We start from the raw sequence: 16,363 nt of genomic DNA on the forward strand, positions 1-16,363 counted from the left end.
CACATGTCACAATGAACCCTTTGGTTCCGTGAGCTCTGCAGTGTCCCAGGATACCTTTGGTTCCTTCAGGCCCTGCAGTGTTTCAATGACCCCCTTTTTCCATGAGTTTCCACAGTGTCCCAGGGTCCCTTTTGTTCCACGTGGCCCTTAAAAGTCAGAATTGCCCCTGGGTTTCTGCAATGTTACAATTGAACAATGATTTCATCAGATTCCAGAGTGTTCCAGGATTCCTTTGAATCCATGAGATGCTGCGGAGTCATCATGGCCCCTTGATTCCATGAATTTCTGCAGTGTCCCAGGGTTGCTTGGAGTCCATGAGGCCCTGGAGTGTCACAATGATCCCTGGATTCCATGAGGCTCCACAGGGTCAGAGTGGGCTTCTGTTTCCTTGAGGTCCTGCAGGGTCATAATGGAACTTTGATTCCATGAGGTTCCCAAGTGTCAGAATGGCCCCTTGGTTCCAAGGCTTTCCACAGTGTCCCAGGGTCCCTTTGGTTCCTGAGAGAAGATTGCTGGGGGTGAAATGAGGAGTATCAAGTTATCCTCACAGAAGTTGCAATGGTACACAAATTATAGGTGAAGGTCCATCAGGAGTGTTTGCACAGTCAGTGTTTCAACACCCTCAGCATTACCTGAACTTGGTTTTACCTCACCAAAATCTTTCCTCTCTGTTGGCCAAGCCCCTCTTCCCTCCCCCAAATATCCCATCCCATTTGTCCCAGTTCCTCCTGACCTCCCCAAATCCTTCAGCTGGATGGGCTCAGCTTTGTGATGCCCTTCACGACCCCTGAGCATCTGCCTGCCCAGCTTGGCCAGTCTGTTCTGGGAACACATCTGACAGCCCAGCCCCCAAGGGGACAGGATGTTCTGCTGTGCTGGAGAGGACCCTCCTCAGCCTGGCCAGCAGTGCTGCAGGGGGGGATTCCCTGCCCCTCCCCAGCTGGTCCTTCCTGCCCAGCAGCTCCTGTTCCAGAAGGGCTCACAGACACTGGGGGACTTTTCACACTTGGGTCCTTGAGCTGCCCTGGGGCATCTCTGGGGCAGTGGCCAACTCTGTGACTGCTCTGGGAAGTCATGGCCTGAAGCCAGGAGTGTGGGTTTTGGGAGGTAGTTGAAACCTCTGCAGACAAGAAATCCTGGTAATTGTTGAAGTCTTCCTTGCCTATCATTATGATGTGCTGTTTATTTTTAATTTCAAGATTTTTTCATAATTTTCTTTTTACTGACAACACCACACACTTGTTCTATTAATCTGATTCACTCTCTGTTTATGTGAAAATATTTGTGCAGCTATTTATCAGAGTACATTTCCTACCAGTGTTTTGAATGCAGAAACATTGCTCAGAGGAGCTACTGAACTTCTTTGGGTTGGTTTCATATCCCTAATTTTGCCTCTTCTCTTCTTCCTCTCCCAATTTGCCTTCCAAGATCTCTCCAAGCTGTGTGTGCCTGGGAATGTTTTCACAGTCCTGAGCTCTGGACCATGTCAAAGGGGACAAATGCACCTTCTGGAGAACACTGTCACTCCTGCTCACAGAGCCTCTCTTGACTGCACAGAGGAGATTCCCCCAGGCTGTTTCCTGGTGTGGGAAGAAAGGGACATAAAGGCAGAGGAGAGGGATGGAGGAGACATGGACATTTGCAATGGGCATGCTCAAGGCTGGTGAGATAAATGTCCCTGGAACATGGAGGTTGTTCCTGCAGTCACACCCAGAAATATCAGGGCTCTGGCAAGTGCCCACACCTGAGCTGGGCTCATGCCCTGCTCACACCCCCAGGGCTGTTCAGAGACACGAGTCCTTCCCTTGCACACACACAGACAGTTCCTGGCAGCAGGTGCAGTGTCTCCCTGGGCTCCTGCTGCCACTGCCCGGGGCTGGAGGCACCTCAGCCCTGCAGAGCCCCCACCCTGCACACTCACACACTTCAGCTCAACACTGGGGTTTTCCTCTCCCTGGCATGGCCCATTCCAGCCCCTCCCTGTCTCACCAATCCACCTGCCCCAGCCCCAGCCCCACAGAGCAGCACAACCATGTCTGGCCCTGCAGCAAGAAATGGAGGCAATGGAGGTGAGGGACAGTGACTCTGTGTCTGGAATGTTCAGGAGACCATCATCTCAGGCATCTCCTGCAGCCCCAGGGCCAGCCCCATTCCCCAGGACAGCAGGAGAGAATCAGTCCTGGGGCTCCTCAGGCATCTCCCTCAGCCCTAGGGACAGGACAGCCTCTTTCCATGGCTCCTCTGCACCCACAGCCTGTCCTGCTCTTCTCCTGGCACATCCCATCTCCCCACAGAGCCTTTCCCCAGGGAAACACGTCTGTGCTGGCCTGACCAGCCATTCCTGCAGCCCCTCCCCGTGCTCCCCACAGCCCCTGAGCTGGGGATGCTGCTCTGCAGGGCACAGGGGCTGTGGTGCCCAGGGTCATGGGGGCCTCTGCTGGGCTTGCTGGTCAGGCTGGGAGGCAGAGCCAGCGGATGGTGGTCGCTGCCACTGCCCCCCTGCCACACAAGCTCTTGATTGGCCATGGAGGGTGCTCAGAGGGGCCCTGCCTTGTTCCAGTGGTGGGAGATGGGTCTGGGGGCTGCGCTGGATCCAGCCTATTATCCATGAAGAGCCATTTGCCAGTTCACACCAAGACTTTAAAATTTTATCTCTGGATCACACCAACCTGAACAAACTCATGATCAGTGCCAAAACTTTCCTGCTGACTCCTTGCACAAATTGTCCTGGCAGTTCCCCTGAGTTCTCCTGACAGCTTCCAAGCCTGTTTGGAAAAACATTCACCTGCCATCAGCCCTGTCACAAGCCATGGAAACCCAGGATGGATCATCATAAACCATTTCCTGTCTGCATGGACACTGGTCACCAGCAAGCAAAACCTGAAGCAGAACTAAGTCCCCTGAGGACCAAACTGGGACAATCATCTCATCACACTGAGCCCCAGGGAGGACAAAGCAGCACAAGGAGCCTCTTGAATGTCTCTTCCTTTGGCATGTTCTTAGTAACAACTTTGAAGGAAGCCCAAAGCCTTCCTGCCCTGCCCCGCCCTCAGGAGAACCCCTTTCCTGATGGAGCTGCTGTTGTGCAGCCCAGCTGTGTCCCAGCAGTGCCCATGGCCTGTCCCTGCCTGTGATCCCAGGACAGACACACAGCAGGACGTAACCAACCTGGCAGAGGACCAAGGCCTTGGTCCAACACAAGGGCTCAGAAGGAGAGTGTGGAAGTGGAAAAAGCAGCTCTGAACAGACCCCTCCTCTCTGTAAACATGGACTGTCCTGCAGTGACCTGTCCTTTGTGAATGCCTAAGAAGATCAAACAAGTGACTCCACAGTCCTTTATTTTGTGTAACTACTCAAGAACTATTCCTCATTTAGACAGTCTCTGGGTCAAATACAAAAGGAAGATACTGGACTGGACTGGAGATTAATTAAAAAATTTAATTGTGCACAAACTCATGACAAGATGAACCAATGCCCCCCATCAAAATGCTGAGAAAGCAGGATGGACCTGAAATGAGTTCCATTCTGAATACTATGCAGAAAACAAAAGTTAGTGTCATGCATCTGGAGAGCATCTGGTCATCATTTTCCTCACAGCATCCTTGAGCTCCTGGTTCCTCAGGCTGTAAATGATGGGATTTATTGCTGGAGTCACCACTGAGTACAGAACTGACAATGTCAGATCCAGGGATGTGGAGAAGATGGAGGGAGGCTTCAGGTAGGAAAACACACCAGTGCTGACAAACAGGGAGACCACGACCAGGTGAGGGAGGCACGTGGAAAAGGCTTTGTGCCGTCCCTGCTCAGAGGGGATCCTCAGCACAGCCCTGAAGATCTGCACATAGGAGAAAACTATGAAAATGAAACAACCAAACAATAAACATGCACCAACCAAAATGAGCCCAAGGTTCCTGAGGTAGGAGTATGAGCAGGAGAGCTGGAGGATGTGGGGGATTTCACAAAAGAATTGGCCCAGGGCATTGCCCTGGCACAGGGGCAGGGAAAATGTATTGGCTGTGTGCAGCAGAGCATTGAGAAAGCCACTAGCCCAGGCAGCTGCTGCCATGTGGGCACAAGCTCTGCTGCCCAGGAGGGTCCCGTAGTGCAGGGGTTTGCAGATGGCAACGTAGCGGTCGTAGCACATGATGGTGAGCAGGGAAAACTCTGTCACCATGAAGAAGACAAAGAAAAACACCTGAGCAGCACATCCCATGTAGGAGATGGTTGTGGTGTCCCAGAGGGAGTTGTGCATGGCTTTGGGGACAATGGTGCAGATGCAGCCCAGGTCTGTGAGGGACAGGTTGAGCAGGAAGAAGTGCATGGGGGTGTGCAGGTGGTGGTCGCAGGCTACGGCGCTGATGATGAGGCCGTTGCCCAGGAGGGCAGCCAGGGAGATGCCCAGGAAGAGCCACAAGTGCAGGAGCTGCAGCTGCCGCGTGTCTGCCAATGGCAGGAGGAGGAACTGGCTGATGGAGCTGCTGTTCGACATGAGCTTCATCTGGCAATGGAGCACTGTCCAAGTAGGGAAAGATAGAGACAATTTAGGACAGACTTCTAAGGGAAAAATCAGCCAATATCTCATAGAATTTACTGCCCAATCCAAAAATTTCAGATGCAATTTTTCTCTCTGGGCTGATTGTGCTGGTCCAGGGAGTTAGTTCAGCCCTGATGCAGTGGGCACATGGAAACTGGTTTGTGAAAGCTCCAGTACTCACAAGGAGTGCAAGGTGTAAGAAAATTTCACTCTGCTCTTGTGGCAGAAGATTCTGGACTGCAGAAGACAGGTTTAGTTGAACTTAATAGTGAGTTTCTCTGAGGTTTTTGTTACAGTTTTTTGTTTTGTTTTTTTTCTATTGCCATATCAATCAAGTGGTATTATTAAGTCTAAAAATTGGTGAATGAAAGTGTGAACATCCTTAGGATGGGACAGATAATAGTGCTCAGCTCTCAGTGTTTTAGTTCATAGTCAGCACAGATAGATACAGTGCTGACTGCTCTGTTTCCCATCTGCCCTGCACTTCCATTTGTGGTGCTTCAGAGCTGATTGCAGAGTAAAATATCTGTGCAGGTTCCGATGGTAATGTCAGAGCAACCCTGAGAAGGCTGGAAAAGGGACACTGATGGTGCCTGTAGGGCACAGTGTGGTGATTTCTCATATTGCCTGTTTTATTCAGTTCTAATTGTAGAAGATGGAGAATTTTTGTGCCTGCTGCTGGACTGAGAAATTAATTTCTGTGTCCCATTGCCTACCTGGGCAAGCCAGAGCAGAAGACATAAAGAGCAGGACCAATTCCAATCATGTGTCACAAAACCTTCTGTGCTTCTTTAAAACTCCATTCTTGAATGTCCTGTTGTGATTTGGAGCTGTGAGCAGCCAGCCACCGTCAGCACCCTGAGAGTGGAAGGATCCTGCTCTCACCTATCATGGTTTGCTCCTTCCCCCAGCCCTGTGAGCAGCACTCCAGGTTGGCTGAGAGCTGACCCTGGCACACAGCAGAGTCCCTGCCCCAGCACAGCACCCTGGGCTGCAGGACCCTGCTCTGCCCCACAGCCCTGGGCACCCCTGGCTGCACCCCCCGGCTCCACAGCTATTCCAAAGTGTCCCTCAACAGCCCCCTCCTCACACATCCCATCAGCTGGGGCTGGGCCAGCTTTAGGAGATGCCTCCAGGAGCTGCCCCTGCATTGCCCTGCACCCACAGACTCACCATGTCCAGCACTGCAGAGATTTGTCCTCCAAGAACTCTGAGTCATCCTCCCAATGCTGAGCCCCTTTAAGCTCTGTCTGTGCCCTGCTGGTGTCCCTGAGCTGCCCTGGCAGTGCCCTGAGCCCTGCTGGGCTGTGCACAGGAGCTGCTCCTGGGCAGAGCTGTCTCTCTGCAGTGCTGCCCGCTTGCCAGGAGCTCCCTGTGTGCCAGGAGCCCGGCCCAGCTCAGCAGCACAGCAACAGCCCAGGGCATTTAATGGCCCCCTGGGGGGTTTGTGTTGTTTACATTAAACTCAGTCCATCAGTGTAACTTCAAACAACTTCTTAAGAAGTCAATTTGAGAGTGAAACACTGAAGTTTCTTGTGGTGCTAATGGGTCCCACTGAGGGACAGGACTGAGAAAGTGTCCCCAGATTCCAGCTAGAGCAGAAAACTGGAAGGAGTGATGGCACAAGTATAGACAAGGAAGGGAAAGATGACTCTCATCTTTAATAAAACTGGCTGTGTTTCAGAATTCAAAAGGCTAAGGTGTGACTCCCAGGCCCTGGGAAGGGAGATCTTGGCCCTCCCTCCTTCCTTCAGACCCTTCCTGGGGCACTTGGAATGTGGGAACATGTAATGCCAAGGGCAGCACAATGGGGTGGCACCTCCCAGGCTGCTGAGCAGGGACAAGGAGGCAATGAGGCCCCAGGGCTGCAAGTTTCACTTGTCTCCTCATGCCATCAGGGGCACACACAGCAGCCATGGCCAAAGGCCTGCACAAATTGGCTCTCTTGGGGCCTTTCAGCTTCTGCACATCCCTGTCTCCTCTCCAGCCCTGGCTGTCCTACGGTGTCCATGCCCTGCCCCTTTCCCTGCAGGCTGTCGGCATCCCCCGGCTGCCCCACCTCGCTGGCCCCTTCCTGCACTGACATCTCTCCCTCCTCCCTGGCTCTTTCTCCCCAGCTGCCCTTGGTGACATTATTTCTTTCTCATTCTATTTCTGACCACAAAAGTAAAAGCTCCACCATCTCTGAAACCACCACTGTGACACTGCAGGACTATGGGGTTTAACTCAATGGGTCTCTGGACCCCCTAATGTCTGAGGTAATTGATTAAGAGATTGATATGGTGCAGTTCAGAGTGTATTCTAGAATGAAAGAAGTTTGCAGTGCACCCTTAAGGGGGAAGGAGCCACCTACAGAATGCAGGAGACCTTTTGGCCAGTAGAATGTTTCCATGTATGCTTAACTGAGCTGACTGACCAGTTCTGAGATGACTTGCTGTGGAAGAAAGTAGATAAATGTAAAGCTGTAACTAACAATAAAGTCCTTTGTCTTCAGTGTAAGCCTTCTGATTTAACTGCTGCCTGAGTTTGTCTCTGCCTCCTCTGACCGCCGTAAATCAACCTTACCCCGACACAGGACCTTGTGGAATCATGAGGTCACTGTGGAATCTCATGGATTTAAGGGACCTTTGTCACAGTGCAGGGCCTTGTGGAGCACAGGGGACCAGTGTGACACTGTGGGACCTTACGGAATTGTGACACTGCAGAGTCTCATTGATCCAAAGGGATCATTGTCACTCTGTGCAACCTCATGGAATCAAAGGGTCATTGTGACACTTCAGAGCCTGATGAAACAAAGGGGACATTGTGACACTGCAGAACCTCATGGAATCATGGGGTCACTGTGGAATCTCATGGATTTAGGGGGCCATTATAACAGTGCATGGTCTTGTGGAGCATAAGGGACCAGTGTGACAGTGTGGAACCTCATGGAATGAATGGCCCTGTGTGACACTGCAGAGTCTTATTGATCCAAAGGGATCATTGTTTCTCTGCAGAACCTCATGGAATCAAAGGGTCATCGTGACCCTGCAGGGACTCAGGGAACCAAAAGAACTTTGGAACTCTGTGGAACCTCATGGGGTGATGGTGGAAATAGAAATCTCAGACAATGTTTATTAGAGAAGCTGCCTCATTGAGCTGTGAGGGGCTGAAAGGACCCCTTGCTTTCTAAACTCCTTCTCAGAGAGGAGCCTGAGTGTGATCTTAGCCTCAGATTTACTCTGCAGTGTAAATTACAGAGGTGTTATTGAATCACTTTTTCGCACAGGTTTTAGTGATGGCAAATCAGATATACTTATGTAAAATGAATTACTTATTATGGGAAATGAGTAGACAAAAGAACAGACAAGTGAACAGATAAAAGATCTTAATCCTTTACTTAAATATGTACTATCCTGTGGAAAAGCTAAAAACCTCCTAGTAGAGTCTATTATAGCATAAAATAGTGCAGTGCACTGTGTCAAAGCAGTTATTTTAAAACAGTTGTGTTGAAGCCAGCAAAGAAACTATCATTAAGCAGAGATTGATGTAATTCTCACACAACTAAAGAGAGCAGATCTCTCTCCTTCCCTTAACCTCTGGGCAGTGACCATGAAGAGCCGTCCCTGCTTCATGGGAGAAGCTCCACATGCTTCAAGACAGTCTGTGAAAGGATCTGCCATATGGAAGTTGGACAGAGCTTTTAGAGTTATACAGTGAGGGATTGCTAGTCATGAATTTCCAGGCCAGTGAGCAGCTTATCTGTCAGATCCTGTTCCAAAAAGCAGGATGAGCATTTGCAGTTTGGTGAACCAGGCTGGTTTTAGCAGAATTCAACACCCAAACAGCCCCTTGGTGGCAGCGGTAACTCAGCCCAGAGAGCCTGCATTGTTTGCATTCTCTGAGTGGATTCTGGGCCTGATCAGGGCAGAACATCCTGCCATGGTCCATAAGGCTCTGCAGTGCCACAATGGCCCCTTGATGTCATGAGGTTCCAAAATGTCCTGAGGTTCATTAGATTCCAGCATTCCCCACAAGTCACAAAGGCCCCTTAGTTCCATGAGATTCCACAGTGCCCCAGGGTCCCTTTGTCTCCATAAGGCTCTTCACAAGTCACTATGGCCCGTTGATTCCATGAGGTTCCAGTCTCCCAGGGTTCCTTTGGTTCCATTAATCCCTGCAATGTCACAAGAGCCTTTGATTCCATGAGGCTCCACAGTGCCCCAGGGCCCCTTTGGCTCCATGATGCCCTGCAGTGTCACAAAGCCCCTTCATTCCATCAGGCTCCTCAGTGTAACAACAGCTCCTGGTTCCATAAGGTTCTGAAATGTCTCAGTGTTCCCTGGGTTCCCTGAGGCCCTGCAGTGTCGCAATGGCCCCTCATATCCAAGAGGTTCCACAGTGTCCCTGTGTTCATTTGGTTTGATGAGGCCTCAGGTGTCACAGTGGCCTCTTCATTCCATGAGGTTCCAAAAGGTTCCAGGGTTCCTTTGGTTCCATAAGGCCCTGAAGTGTCACAATGGCCCCTTGATTCCAAGAGGTTCCAAACTATCTGAGGATTCCTTTGGTTCCCACATGTCACAATTGCCCCATGGCTCCGTGAGGATCCACAGTGTCCCAGGTTTACTTGGGTTCCAAAAGCCCTGGAGTGTCACAATGACTTCTTGATTCCATGAGCTTCCACAGTCTCCCTGGATTCCTTTTTTCTCATGAGGGCCTAAAGTGTCACAATGTCCCCTTTGGTTCCAGGAGGTTCTGTGGTGTCACAGTGTCCCTTTGGTTCCAGGAGGTTCCACACTGTCCTTGCTGGAACACACCTGGTTGAATGTTGCCCCACCTGCAGAGATGCCTCCAGCTCTGGGGTCCGAGCACAGCAAGGACAAGGAGCTGTTGGAGCGAGTCCAGAACAGACCACCAAGATGATCAGAGGGATGGAGCAGCTCTGCCATGAGGGAAGGCTGAGAGAATTGGCATTGTTGAGCCTGGAGAAGAGAAGGCCTTGGGGTGACCTAATTGTGGCCTTCCAGGACCTGAAGGCAGCCAAGAAGAAAGATGCAGAGAGAGACTTTACAAGGTCCTGGAGTGACAGGAGAAGGGGGAAATTGCTTCACACTGATAGAGAGAAGGGTTAGATGAGATATTGGTAAGAAATTCTTTATGGTGAGGCTGGCGAGGCCCTGGCACAGGTTCTCAGAGAAGTTCTGGCTGCTCCATCACTAGAAGTTGTTCAATGCCAAGCAGAATGTGGCTCTGAGAAACCTGGTCTAGTGAAAGGTGTTCCTGCCCCTGGGGTTGGAATGAGATGCTCTTTAAGGTCCCTCATGACCCAAAGCATTCTGTGATTCTGTGGCTGGTGGGTGATGTGGTGGTCAGGGCTGTCTTGGGCACAGAGACCATGAAATAATGGGGATTTCCATTGTGGGTGAAAGGAGGGGCACCAACAGAACTGACACCTTGGACTGACAGCTGACAGACTTTGGCCAGTTTGGGAAACTGATGGATGGAGTCCCTTTGGAGTCAGTCCTGAAGGAGAAAGGAGTGCAGGATGGATGCAGGTGTTTTAAGAAGGAAATCTCAAAGCTCCAGGAGCTGTGCCTCTGTGGCCTGAGACAATCCTGAGGGCAAAAAGTATGGCCTGGTGAAACACAGACCATGGGCTGGATGTCAGGAAAAAAAAGAGAGTGTATCACCTCTGGAAAGAGGGGCAGAAAACCTGGGGGGACTACAAGGATATGGTGAAGTTATGGAGGGGGAAAATGTGAAGGGCCAAAGACCCAGCTGGAACTGAATTTGGCCACTGCAGTTAAAGACAGCAAAAAATGTGTCTCTGAATCCATGGGCAGCAAAAGGAGGGCTCAGGGGAGTCTCCATCCTTTGCTGGATGCAGAGGCAGCGCAGGGTCAGGGCAGGAGGAAAAGGCTGAGGGAATTAATGACTTCTTTGTCTCAGTCTTTTAACACCAAATGCAGTTGTGCTCAGGATACCCAGATCCCAGGGCTGGAAGGTGGTGATGGGGAGCTGAGTGAAGCCCCCATAACCCAGGGAGAAATGGTCAGTGACCTGCTGTGTCAGTGAGAACCCCACAAGTCCCTGCCCACATGAGATGCACCTGAGGGTACTGTGGGAGCTGGAGAAAGAGCTGGCCAAGCCACTTTCACTCATTGCCCAGCACTCCTGGTGAACTGGAGAAGTCCCAGCTGACAAACTGTGATGCCCATTTACAGACAGGGCCAGAAGGATCTGAACAATTCCAGACCTGTCAGCCTGACCTCAGTACCAGAGACGTCCATGGAGCAGATCATCCTGAGTGCCATCACACGGCACGTGAAGGAACCCAAGGAATAAGGGTCAGTCAGTGTGGGTTTGGGAAAGGCAGATCCTGCATGACCAAACTGACCCCCTTTCTATGACAAAATGACCCACTCAGGAGATGAGGGAAAGGCTGTGGATGTGTCTCTCTGGAATTCAGTCAAGCCTTTGGCACCACCTGCCACAGCATCTCCTGCAGAAACTGGCTGCTCATGGCTGGGATGAGGGAACTGTTTGCGGGGTGAAAAACTGACTGATGGCCCAGAGAGTGGTGGGGAATGGAACTAAATCCAGGTGGGGCTGGTCACCAGTGGGGTTCCCCAGGGCTCAGTGTTGGGGCTGGTCCTGTTTAACATCATTATTGAGGATCTGGACAAGGGGATGGAGTGCACCCTCAGTAAATTTGTGGACAACACCAAGGTGGGTGTGATTGTGGATGTGCTGGAGGGCAGGAAAGCTCTGCAGAAGGATCTGGACAAGCTGGATCAATAAGACCAAGTGTCAGATCATGACCTTGGGTCCCAACAACCCCATGGAATGCTCCAGGCTGTGGGCAGAGTGTCCTGAAAGCTGCTCATCAGGAAGGGAATTGGGATGTCTGTTTGAGAGCAGGTGAATATGAGCCAGAGAGTGCCCATGTGGGCAAGAAGCCCCATGGTGTCCTGGCCTGTATGAAAATTAGTGTCGCCAGCAGGACCAGGACAGAGATTGTCCATCTGTACTGGGCGCTGGTGAGGCCCCACCTCAAGTCCTGTGTCCAGTTCTGGGCCCTTCACTGCAAAAAGAACATTGAGGGCCTGGAGTGTGTCCAGAGAAGGGAGTGGAGCTTGGGAAGAGTCTGGAAATAATGTGTCATGAGGAACGGCTAAAGGAACTGGTGTTCTGGAGTCTGGGGGAGAAGAGGCTCAGAGAGGACCTCATTGCTCTCAGCAAAGACCAAAAATGAGGTTTTGGTGGGGTGGGATTTGTTCTGTTCTATCAAGGCTGTAGTGACCAAATGAGAGAAAACAACCCTTAATTGTGTCAGTTGAGGTTCAGAATAAATATTAATTATTTTTTTTCCCTGAGTGTATAGGCTTGAATAAGTAACTCAGTGAAGTGTTGGTGTCTCTGGAAGTGTTCACATGGCACCTGGGTGTTGATGCCATGAGTGCCCCCCCATAGCAGGACTCTGAGCCACGTTAGTGTAGGGTAAGATAAAAAGTAAAGGTCCTTTAACATCACAGGCCTACGGCCCACAGGAATACATGACATGCACGTGCCCTCCAGTTCTAGTTGCCATGGCTTTTATAATAAGATCCCTCCAATCATTGCTTTACACATTTCTCAGTCCAGCCCTGGTTCCACACCTGTTCCACCCCCTGGAACTGGGTCTGGGATGGTCAAGACCCTCTGTCTTCATCCACCTCCTCTTCTTTGGGCACACAAGGGTCTTTTGGAGTTCTTCCAGTCCTGACTTCTGGGTCACTCTGACATGGTTTATGTTTCATTCTGTAGGCCTTCTGATATCCTTCAGCTCTTTACCTTGGAAAAGAGACTAAACAGCTAGAGAATCTTGCTGCCTGTTCTGGGGCAGGGGTAGAGATAGAAAAACATTAAACTTAAGCTAGAAATGTTAACCTACAAAAAATCTATAGCTACTGTGTTCCTAAATCTACAAAATGTGAAAAATCAGAAACCAAAACCCCCTTCGGCATCAATGTAACACTCTGGGAAGTGGTTTAGGGATGATTATGGTGGTTTTCACTCAGAGTTGGACCAGAGGACCTTGAAGGTCTATTCCAACCCTGATGGTTTGGTGATTCTGTGACCTGTCATTACTCTTTCCAGCTTTGTGATTTTACAAGATGCTGGAAATGTTTTCTGAGTTTGATTCCTCAATGGGACCCATTAGCATTACAAGAAACTTTAAAGTTTCATTCTGACTTTGCTTTCTCATGAGGTTCCTGCACCTTTCCTCAGGGTCTGATCTTCACGGACTCAGCACCAAACCCCCCAGAGGGCCATTAAATGCCCTGGGCTGTTGCTGTGCTGCTGAGCTGGGCCGGGCTCCTGGCACACAGGGAGCTCCTGGCAAGCGGGCAGCGCTGCAGAGAGACAGCTCTGCCCAGGAGCAGCTCCTGTGCACAGCCCAGCAGGGCTCAGGGCACTGCCTGCACACACCGAGGGCAGAAAAGCAGGGCAGAGAGAGGTTACACACAGTCTGGGGTGTGAGGAAAGTTGAGAGGAAGATCCACAGCAGAGGAATCTTTCCAGGCTTTCAGAAGGTAAGTCTGCATGAAGGGCAATGTATGTGCAGTTTGTGGGAAGATCTCCCAACGCTGGCACATCCCACAGCCTGGGGGGTCTCTAATGTGGGATATCACAGTGTCTCTGGTGCTGAAGAGGAGGACGGGCTGCAAAGCAGGGACTCTCTGCTGCACCATCCCAGGGACATCCCAGCAGGGTTCCCTCCTCCCGGGGATGGCTGTAGGGTTTGAACCCTGGCTGTGCCACCCAGGCTGTCCCAAAGTGTCCTGCAGAGCAGGGTCCTGCAGCCCAGGGTGCTGTGCCAGGGCAGGAGCTCTGCCACCTGCCAGGGGCAGCTCTCAGCTGGTCTGGGGAGCGCCCTCAGTGCTGGGGGAGAGGCTGTGGGTGGAAAGAGCAAACCCTGGTGGAGCAGGGCAGGGCAGGGCAGGGCAGGTTTGTTCAGCTATCAAGTGAGAGTTTCATAGGTGAGGACTGCTTACAGAACCAGAGCACTGCAGGATATTTTCCAGGGGATACTTCAAGGACAAGGTGAAAGGAGGGATTTCTATCAGGCTCTCAAACCACATACCTGGTGGTTTGTCATGCAGAGGGAACACTGAGGAGCTGAAGAGGAGCTGAGAACTACCTGGTATTGTTGGTGTCTGGGACGTGGCACAGCTGGCTCAGGGTGACAATGCCATGAGTGCCCACCTGGTTCTGCCCTGGCTTCTCCCAGCCGGACCCTCAGTGTGCATTTCCTTTTTCCTCAACTTGCTCATGTTGCTGGGGTTGTTTCCTCCTTCTCAGTCAGGTTCACTGGGAATGGGAGTTCAAGCTACAGAGTCAATCAGTGATCCTGTGATCCCCCTCAGGCAGGTGGGTCCCTGGGAATGAGACATTCCAATTTTCCTCTGACCTCTGGGGCTGTCAGTAGTGAATTCTGTGTGCCTGGAGAATGAGGTGTGTTTCCCAGAATCAAACCCCATTGTCAGGACACTTGGCTCTTCTCTGAGATGTCCTTCCAAGCTGGGAGCTGCCCTCAAGAGTGCAAATCATCTTCATAGCACAATTGTGTTATCTGAAATCCCCAGTGCAGAGGGGCAGAGATGCTGTGCCCATCCCAGGAAATGCCGTTGAGTTGGTGAGATGAACCATGTGTGTCCTTGAGACCTTGAGCCAGGCTGAGACATTGAGTGATCTGTGATGGATCTCTCTGCTCTCAAGAGTGTCTAGTGGTATTTCAAACAAAGATGGGAGTGTGATCACTCTTTGTCTGAGGAAGGTGCAAGTCCAGGTCAGCTGGAAGAAGGCAGAGGGACAGAGCAGGTCCCCTCACTCTGCACTAAGCCACAGACATCGTCCTGTTTGGGAAGCCCTGCTCTGCTCTTCCTCAGGGCAGCACAAATGCTGAGGGGTTCTGCCATCCAGGAAAACTCCACAGGGAAGATGAGGGGAGTCAGAAACAAAACACCCAAACCTCTGAAACTGTCTTCTGGAATCCTGAAATCTTCTCAAAACTGGGAGTGCAGATGCCCATGAGAACTTTTGCTTTAGGAGCAGTTTCATCTGACACAGCTGAACACCAGGATGGGCCCTGCCCCCGCCATGCCCATCACCCCACTGGAGCAGAGCAGGGTGACCCTCACAGCCAGTGGGCAGAGGGGCTGCTCCTCATGGGAAATGTAGTGAGCACCAAGCAGGGCTCCAGCCATGGATATGAAGTAAAGTTTCCTGAAAAAGGAAAAGTGGGGAGTGTAAGCAGAAGGGAAAGGGGTATTGGGAAATGGCTGTGACTCTTTGAAAAATGTCTCATCTTATTTGTCACTGTTATTTCCTCTTTGGACAGTGCCCCACCTCCAGAGGCAGCAGATGCCCAACAGCAGCTCCATCAGCCAGTTCCTCCTCCTGCCATTGGCAGACACGCGGCAGCTGCAGCTCCTGCACTTGTGGCTCTTCCTGGGCATCTCCCTGGCTGCCCTCCTGGGCAACGGCCTCATCATCAGCGCCGTAGCCTGCGACCACCACCTGCACACCCCCAGGCACTTCTTCCTGCTCAACCTGTCCCTCACAGACCTGGGCTGCATCTGCACCACTGTCCCCAAAGCCATGCACAACTCCCTCTGGGACACCACAACCATCTCCTACATGGGATGTGCTGCACAGCTCTTTTTCTTTGTCTTCTTCATCTCAGCAGAGTTTTCCTCCTCACGATCATGTGCTACGACTGCTACGTTGCCATCTGCAAACCCCTGCACTACGGGACCCTCCTGAGCAGCAGAGCTTGTGCCCACATGGCACACAGCCAATACATTTTCCCTGCCCCTGGACCAGTTCTTCTGTGAAATCCCACAGATCCTCAAGCTCTCCTGCTTACATTCCTATCTCAAGGAAGTTGGGCTTCTTGTCGTTAGTGTCTGTTTAGCTTTTGGTTGTTTCATTTTCATAGTTTTCTCCTATGTGCAGATCTTCAGGGCTGTGCTGAGGATCCCCTCTGAGCAGGGACGGCACAAAGCCTTTTCCACGTGCCTCCCTCACCTGGCTGTGGTCTCCCTGTTTGTCATCACTGCCGTATTTTCTAACCTCAAGCCTCCCTCCATCTCATCCCCAGTTCTAGATCTGGTAGTGTCAGTTCTGTACTCAGTGGTTCCTCCAGTATTGAACCCCCTCATCTACAGCCTGAGAAACAAGGAAATCAAGGATGCCCTCTGCAAAGTCTTTGAACACAGTCCACTTCAGATTAAGATTTCCAATTACCCCACTGGGGCTCCAATTGTACCTCAAGAATAGCCAGAAATAACTTTTCTTTTTCCGTTTTTCTGTTCCATACCTGTGATAGAATTGAATCATCACAGAACTGTTCTGTTGGGATGAGACCTTAAAGATCAATCTAGTTCCAACTCTTCCACCACTGGCAGGGGTGGCACTCACTAGATCAGGTTACTCATGTTGGTATTAGTCAGGTTTCTCTGTATTATCTTGGCCTTCTCTCAGCTTATTCTTAACCCAACCTACTCAAGTACAGATGGATCCCTGTGATGATGATCTCATTAAATGACACAGGAAAAAATTATTTCTCTCAGCTCCCATTTATTCCACCCTCTGGAGCTGTTGGAGCAGCCCCAGCTCTCAAGAGGGTCTCAGCAGCCCAATGTGCAGCTGCCCCGTGGAGGAGCAGCCCTGGTGCCCTTGGGACTGTCCCTGGTGCCTTGGTGGGCACTCGCTCTCTGTGCCTCTGACTCGTGGCTGCTGCTCCCCTGAATCCCTGGCCAAGGACAGCAGCACATGGTCTTTCCATGGCTGGGCTCCCCTCCC

General features: G+C 51.2%; 2 protein-coding genes across 2 annotated transcripts in view; one reads left to right on the top strand and one right to left on the bottom strand.

Moving 5' to 3' along the window:
- The window catches only part of LOC139685212 (olfactory receptor 14J1-like), a 24,061-nt gene extending 19,552 nt beyond the window's left edge, over positions 1 to 4,509 (bottom strand). Inside the window, exon 1 of the mRNA XM_071581851.1 lies at positions 4,067 to 4,509. Within this exon, the coding sequence (XP_071437952.1) occupies positions 4,067 to 4,498 (432 nt within the window). The 5' untranslated portion in view covers positions 4,499 to 4,509. The remainder of the gene's footprint in view (positions 1 to 4,066) is intronic.
- Positions 1 to 16,105, top strand: part of LOC139685218 (olfactory receptor 14I1-like) — a 22,951-nt gene extending 6,846 nt beyond the window's left edge. Inside the window, exon 2 of the mRNA XM_071581856.1 lies at positions 14,898 to 16,105. Within this exon, the coding sequence (XP_071437957.1) occupies positions 14,921 to 15,322 (402 nt within the window). The 5' untranslated portion in view covers positions 14,898 to 14,920 and the 3' untranslated portion in view covers positions 15,323 to 16,105. The remainder of the gene's footprint in view (positions 1 to 14,897) is intronic.
- Positions 16,106 to 16,363: the final 258 nt, after the last annotated feature.

Source organism: Pithys albifrons, unplaced genomic scaffold, assembly GCF_047495875.1.
Source record: "Pithys albifrons albifrons isolate INPA30051 unplaced genomic scaffold, PitAlb_v1 scaffold_44, whole genome shotgun sequence".
NCBI lineage: Eukaryota > Metazoa > Chordata > Aves > Passeriformes > Thamnophilidae > Pithys > Pithys albifrons.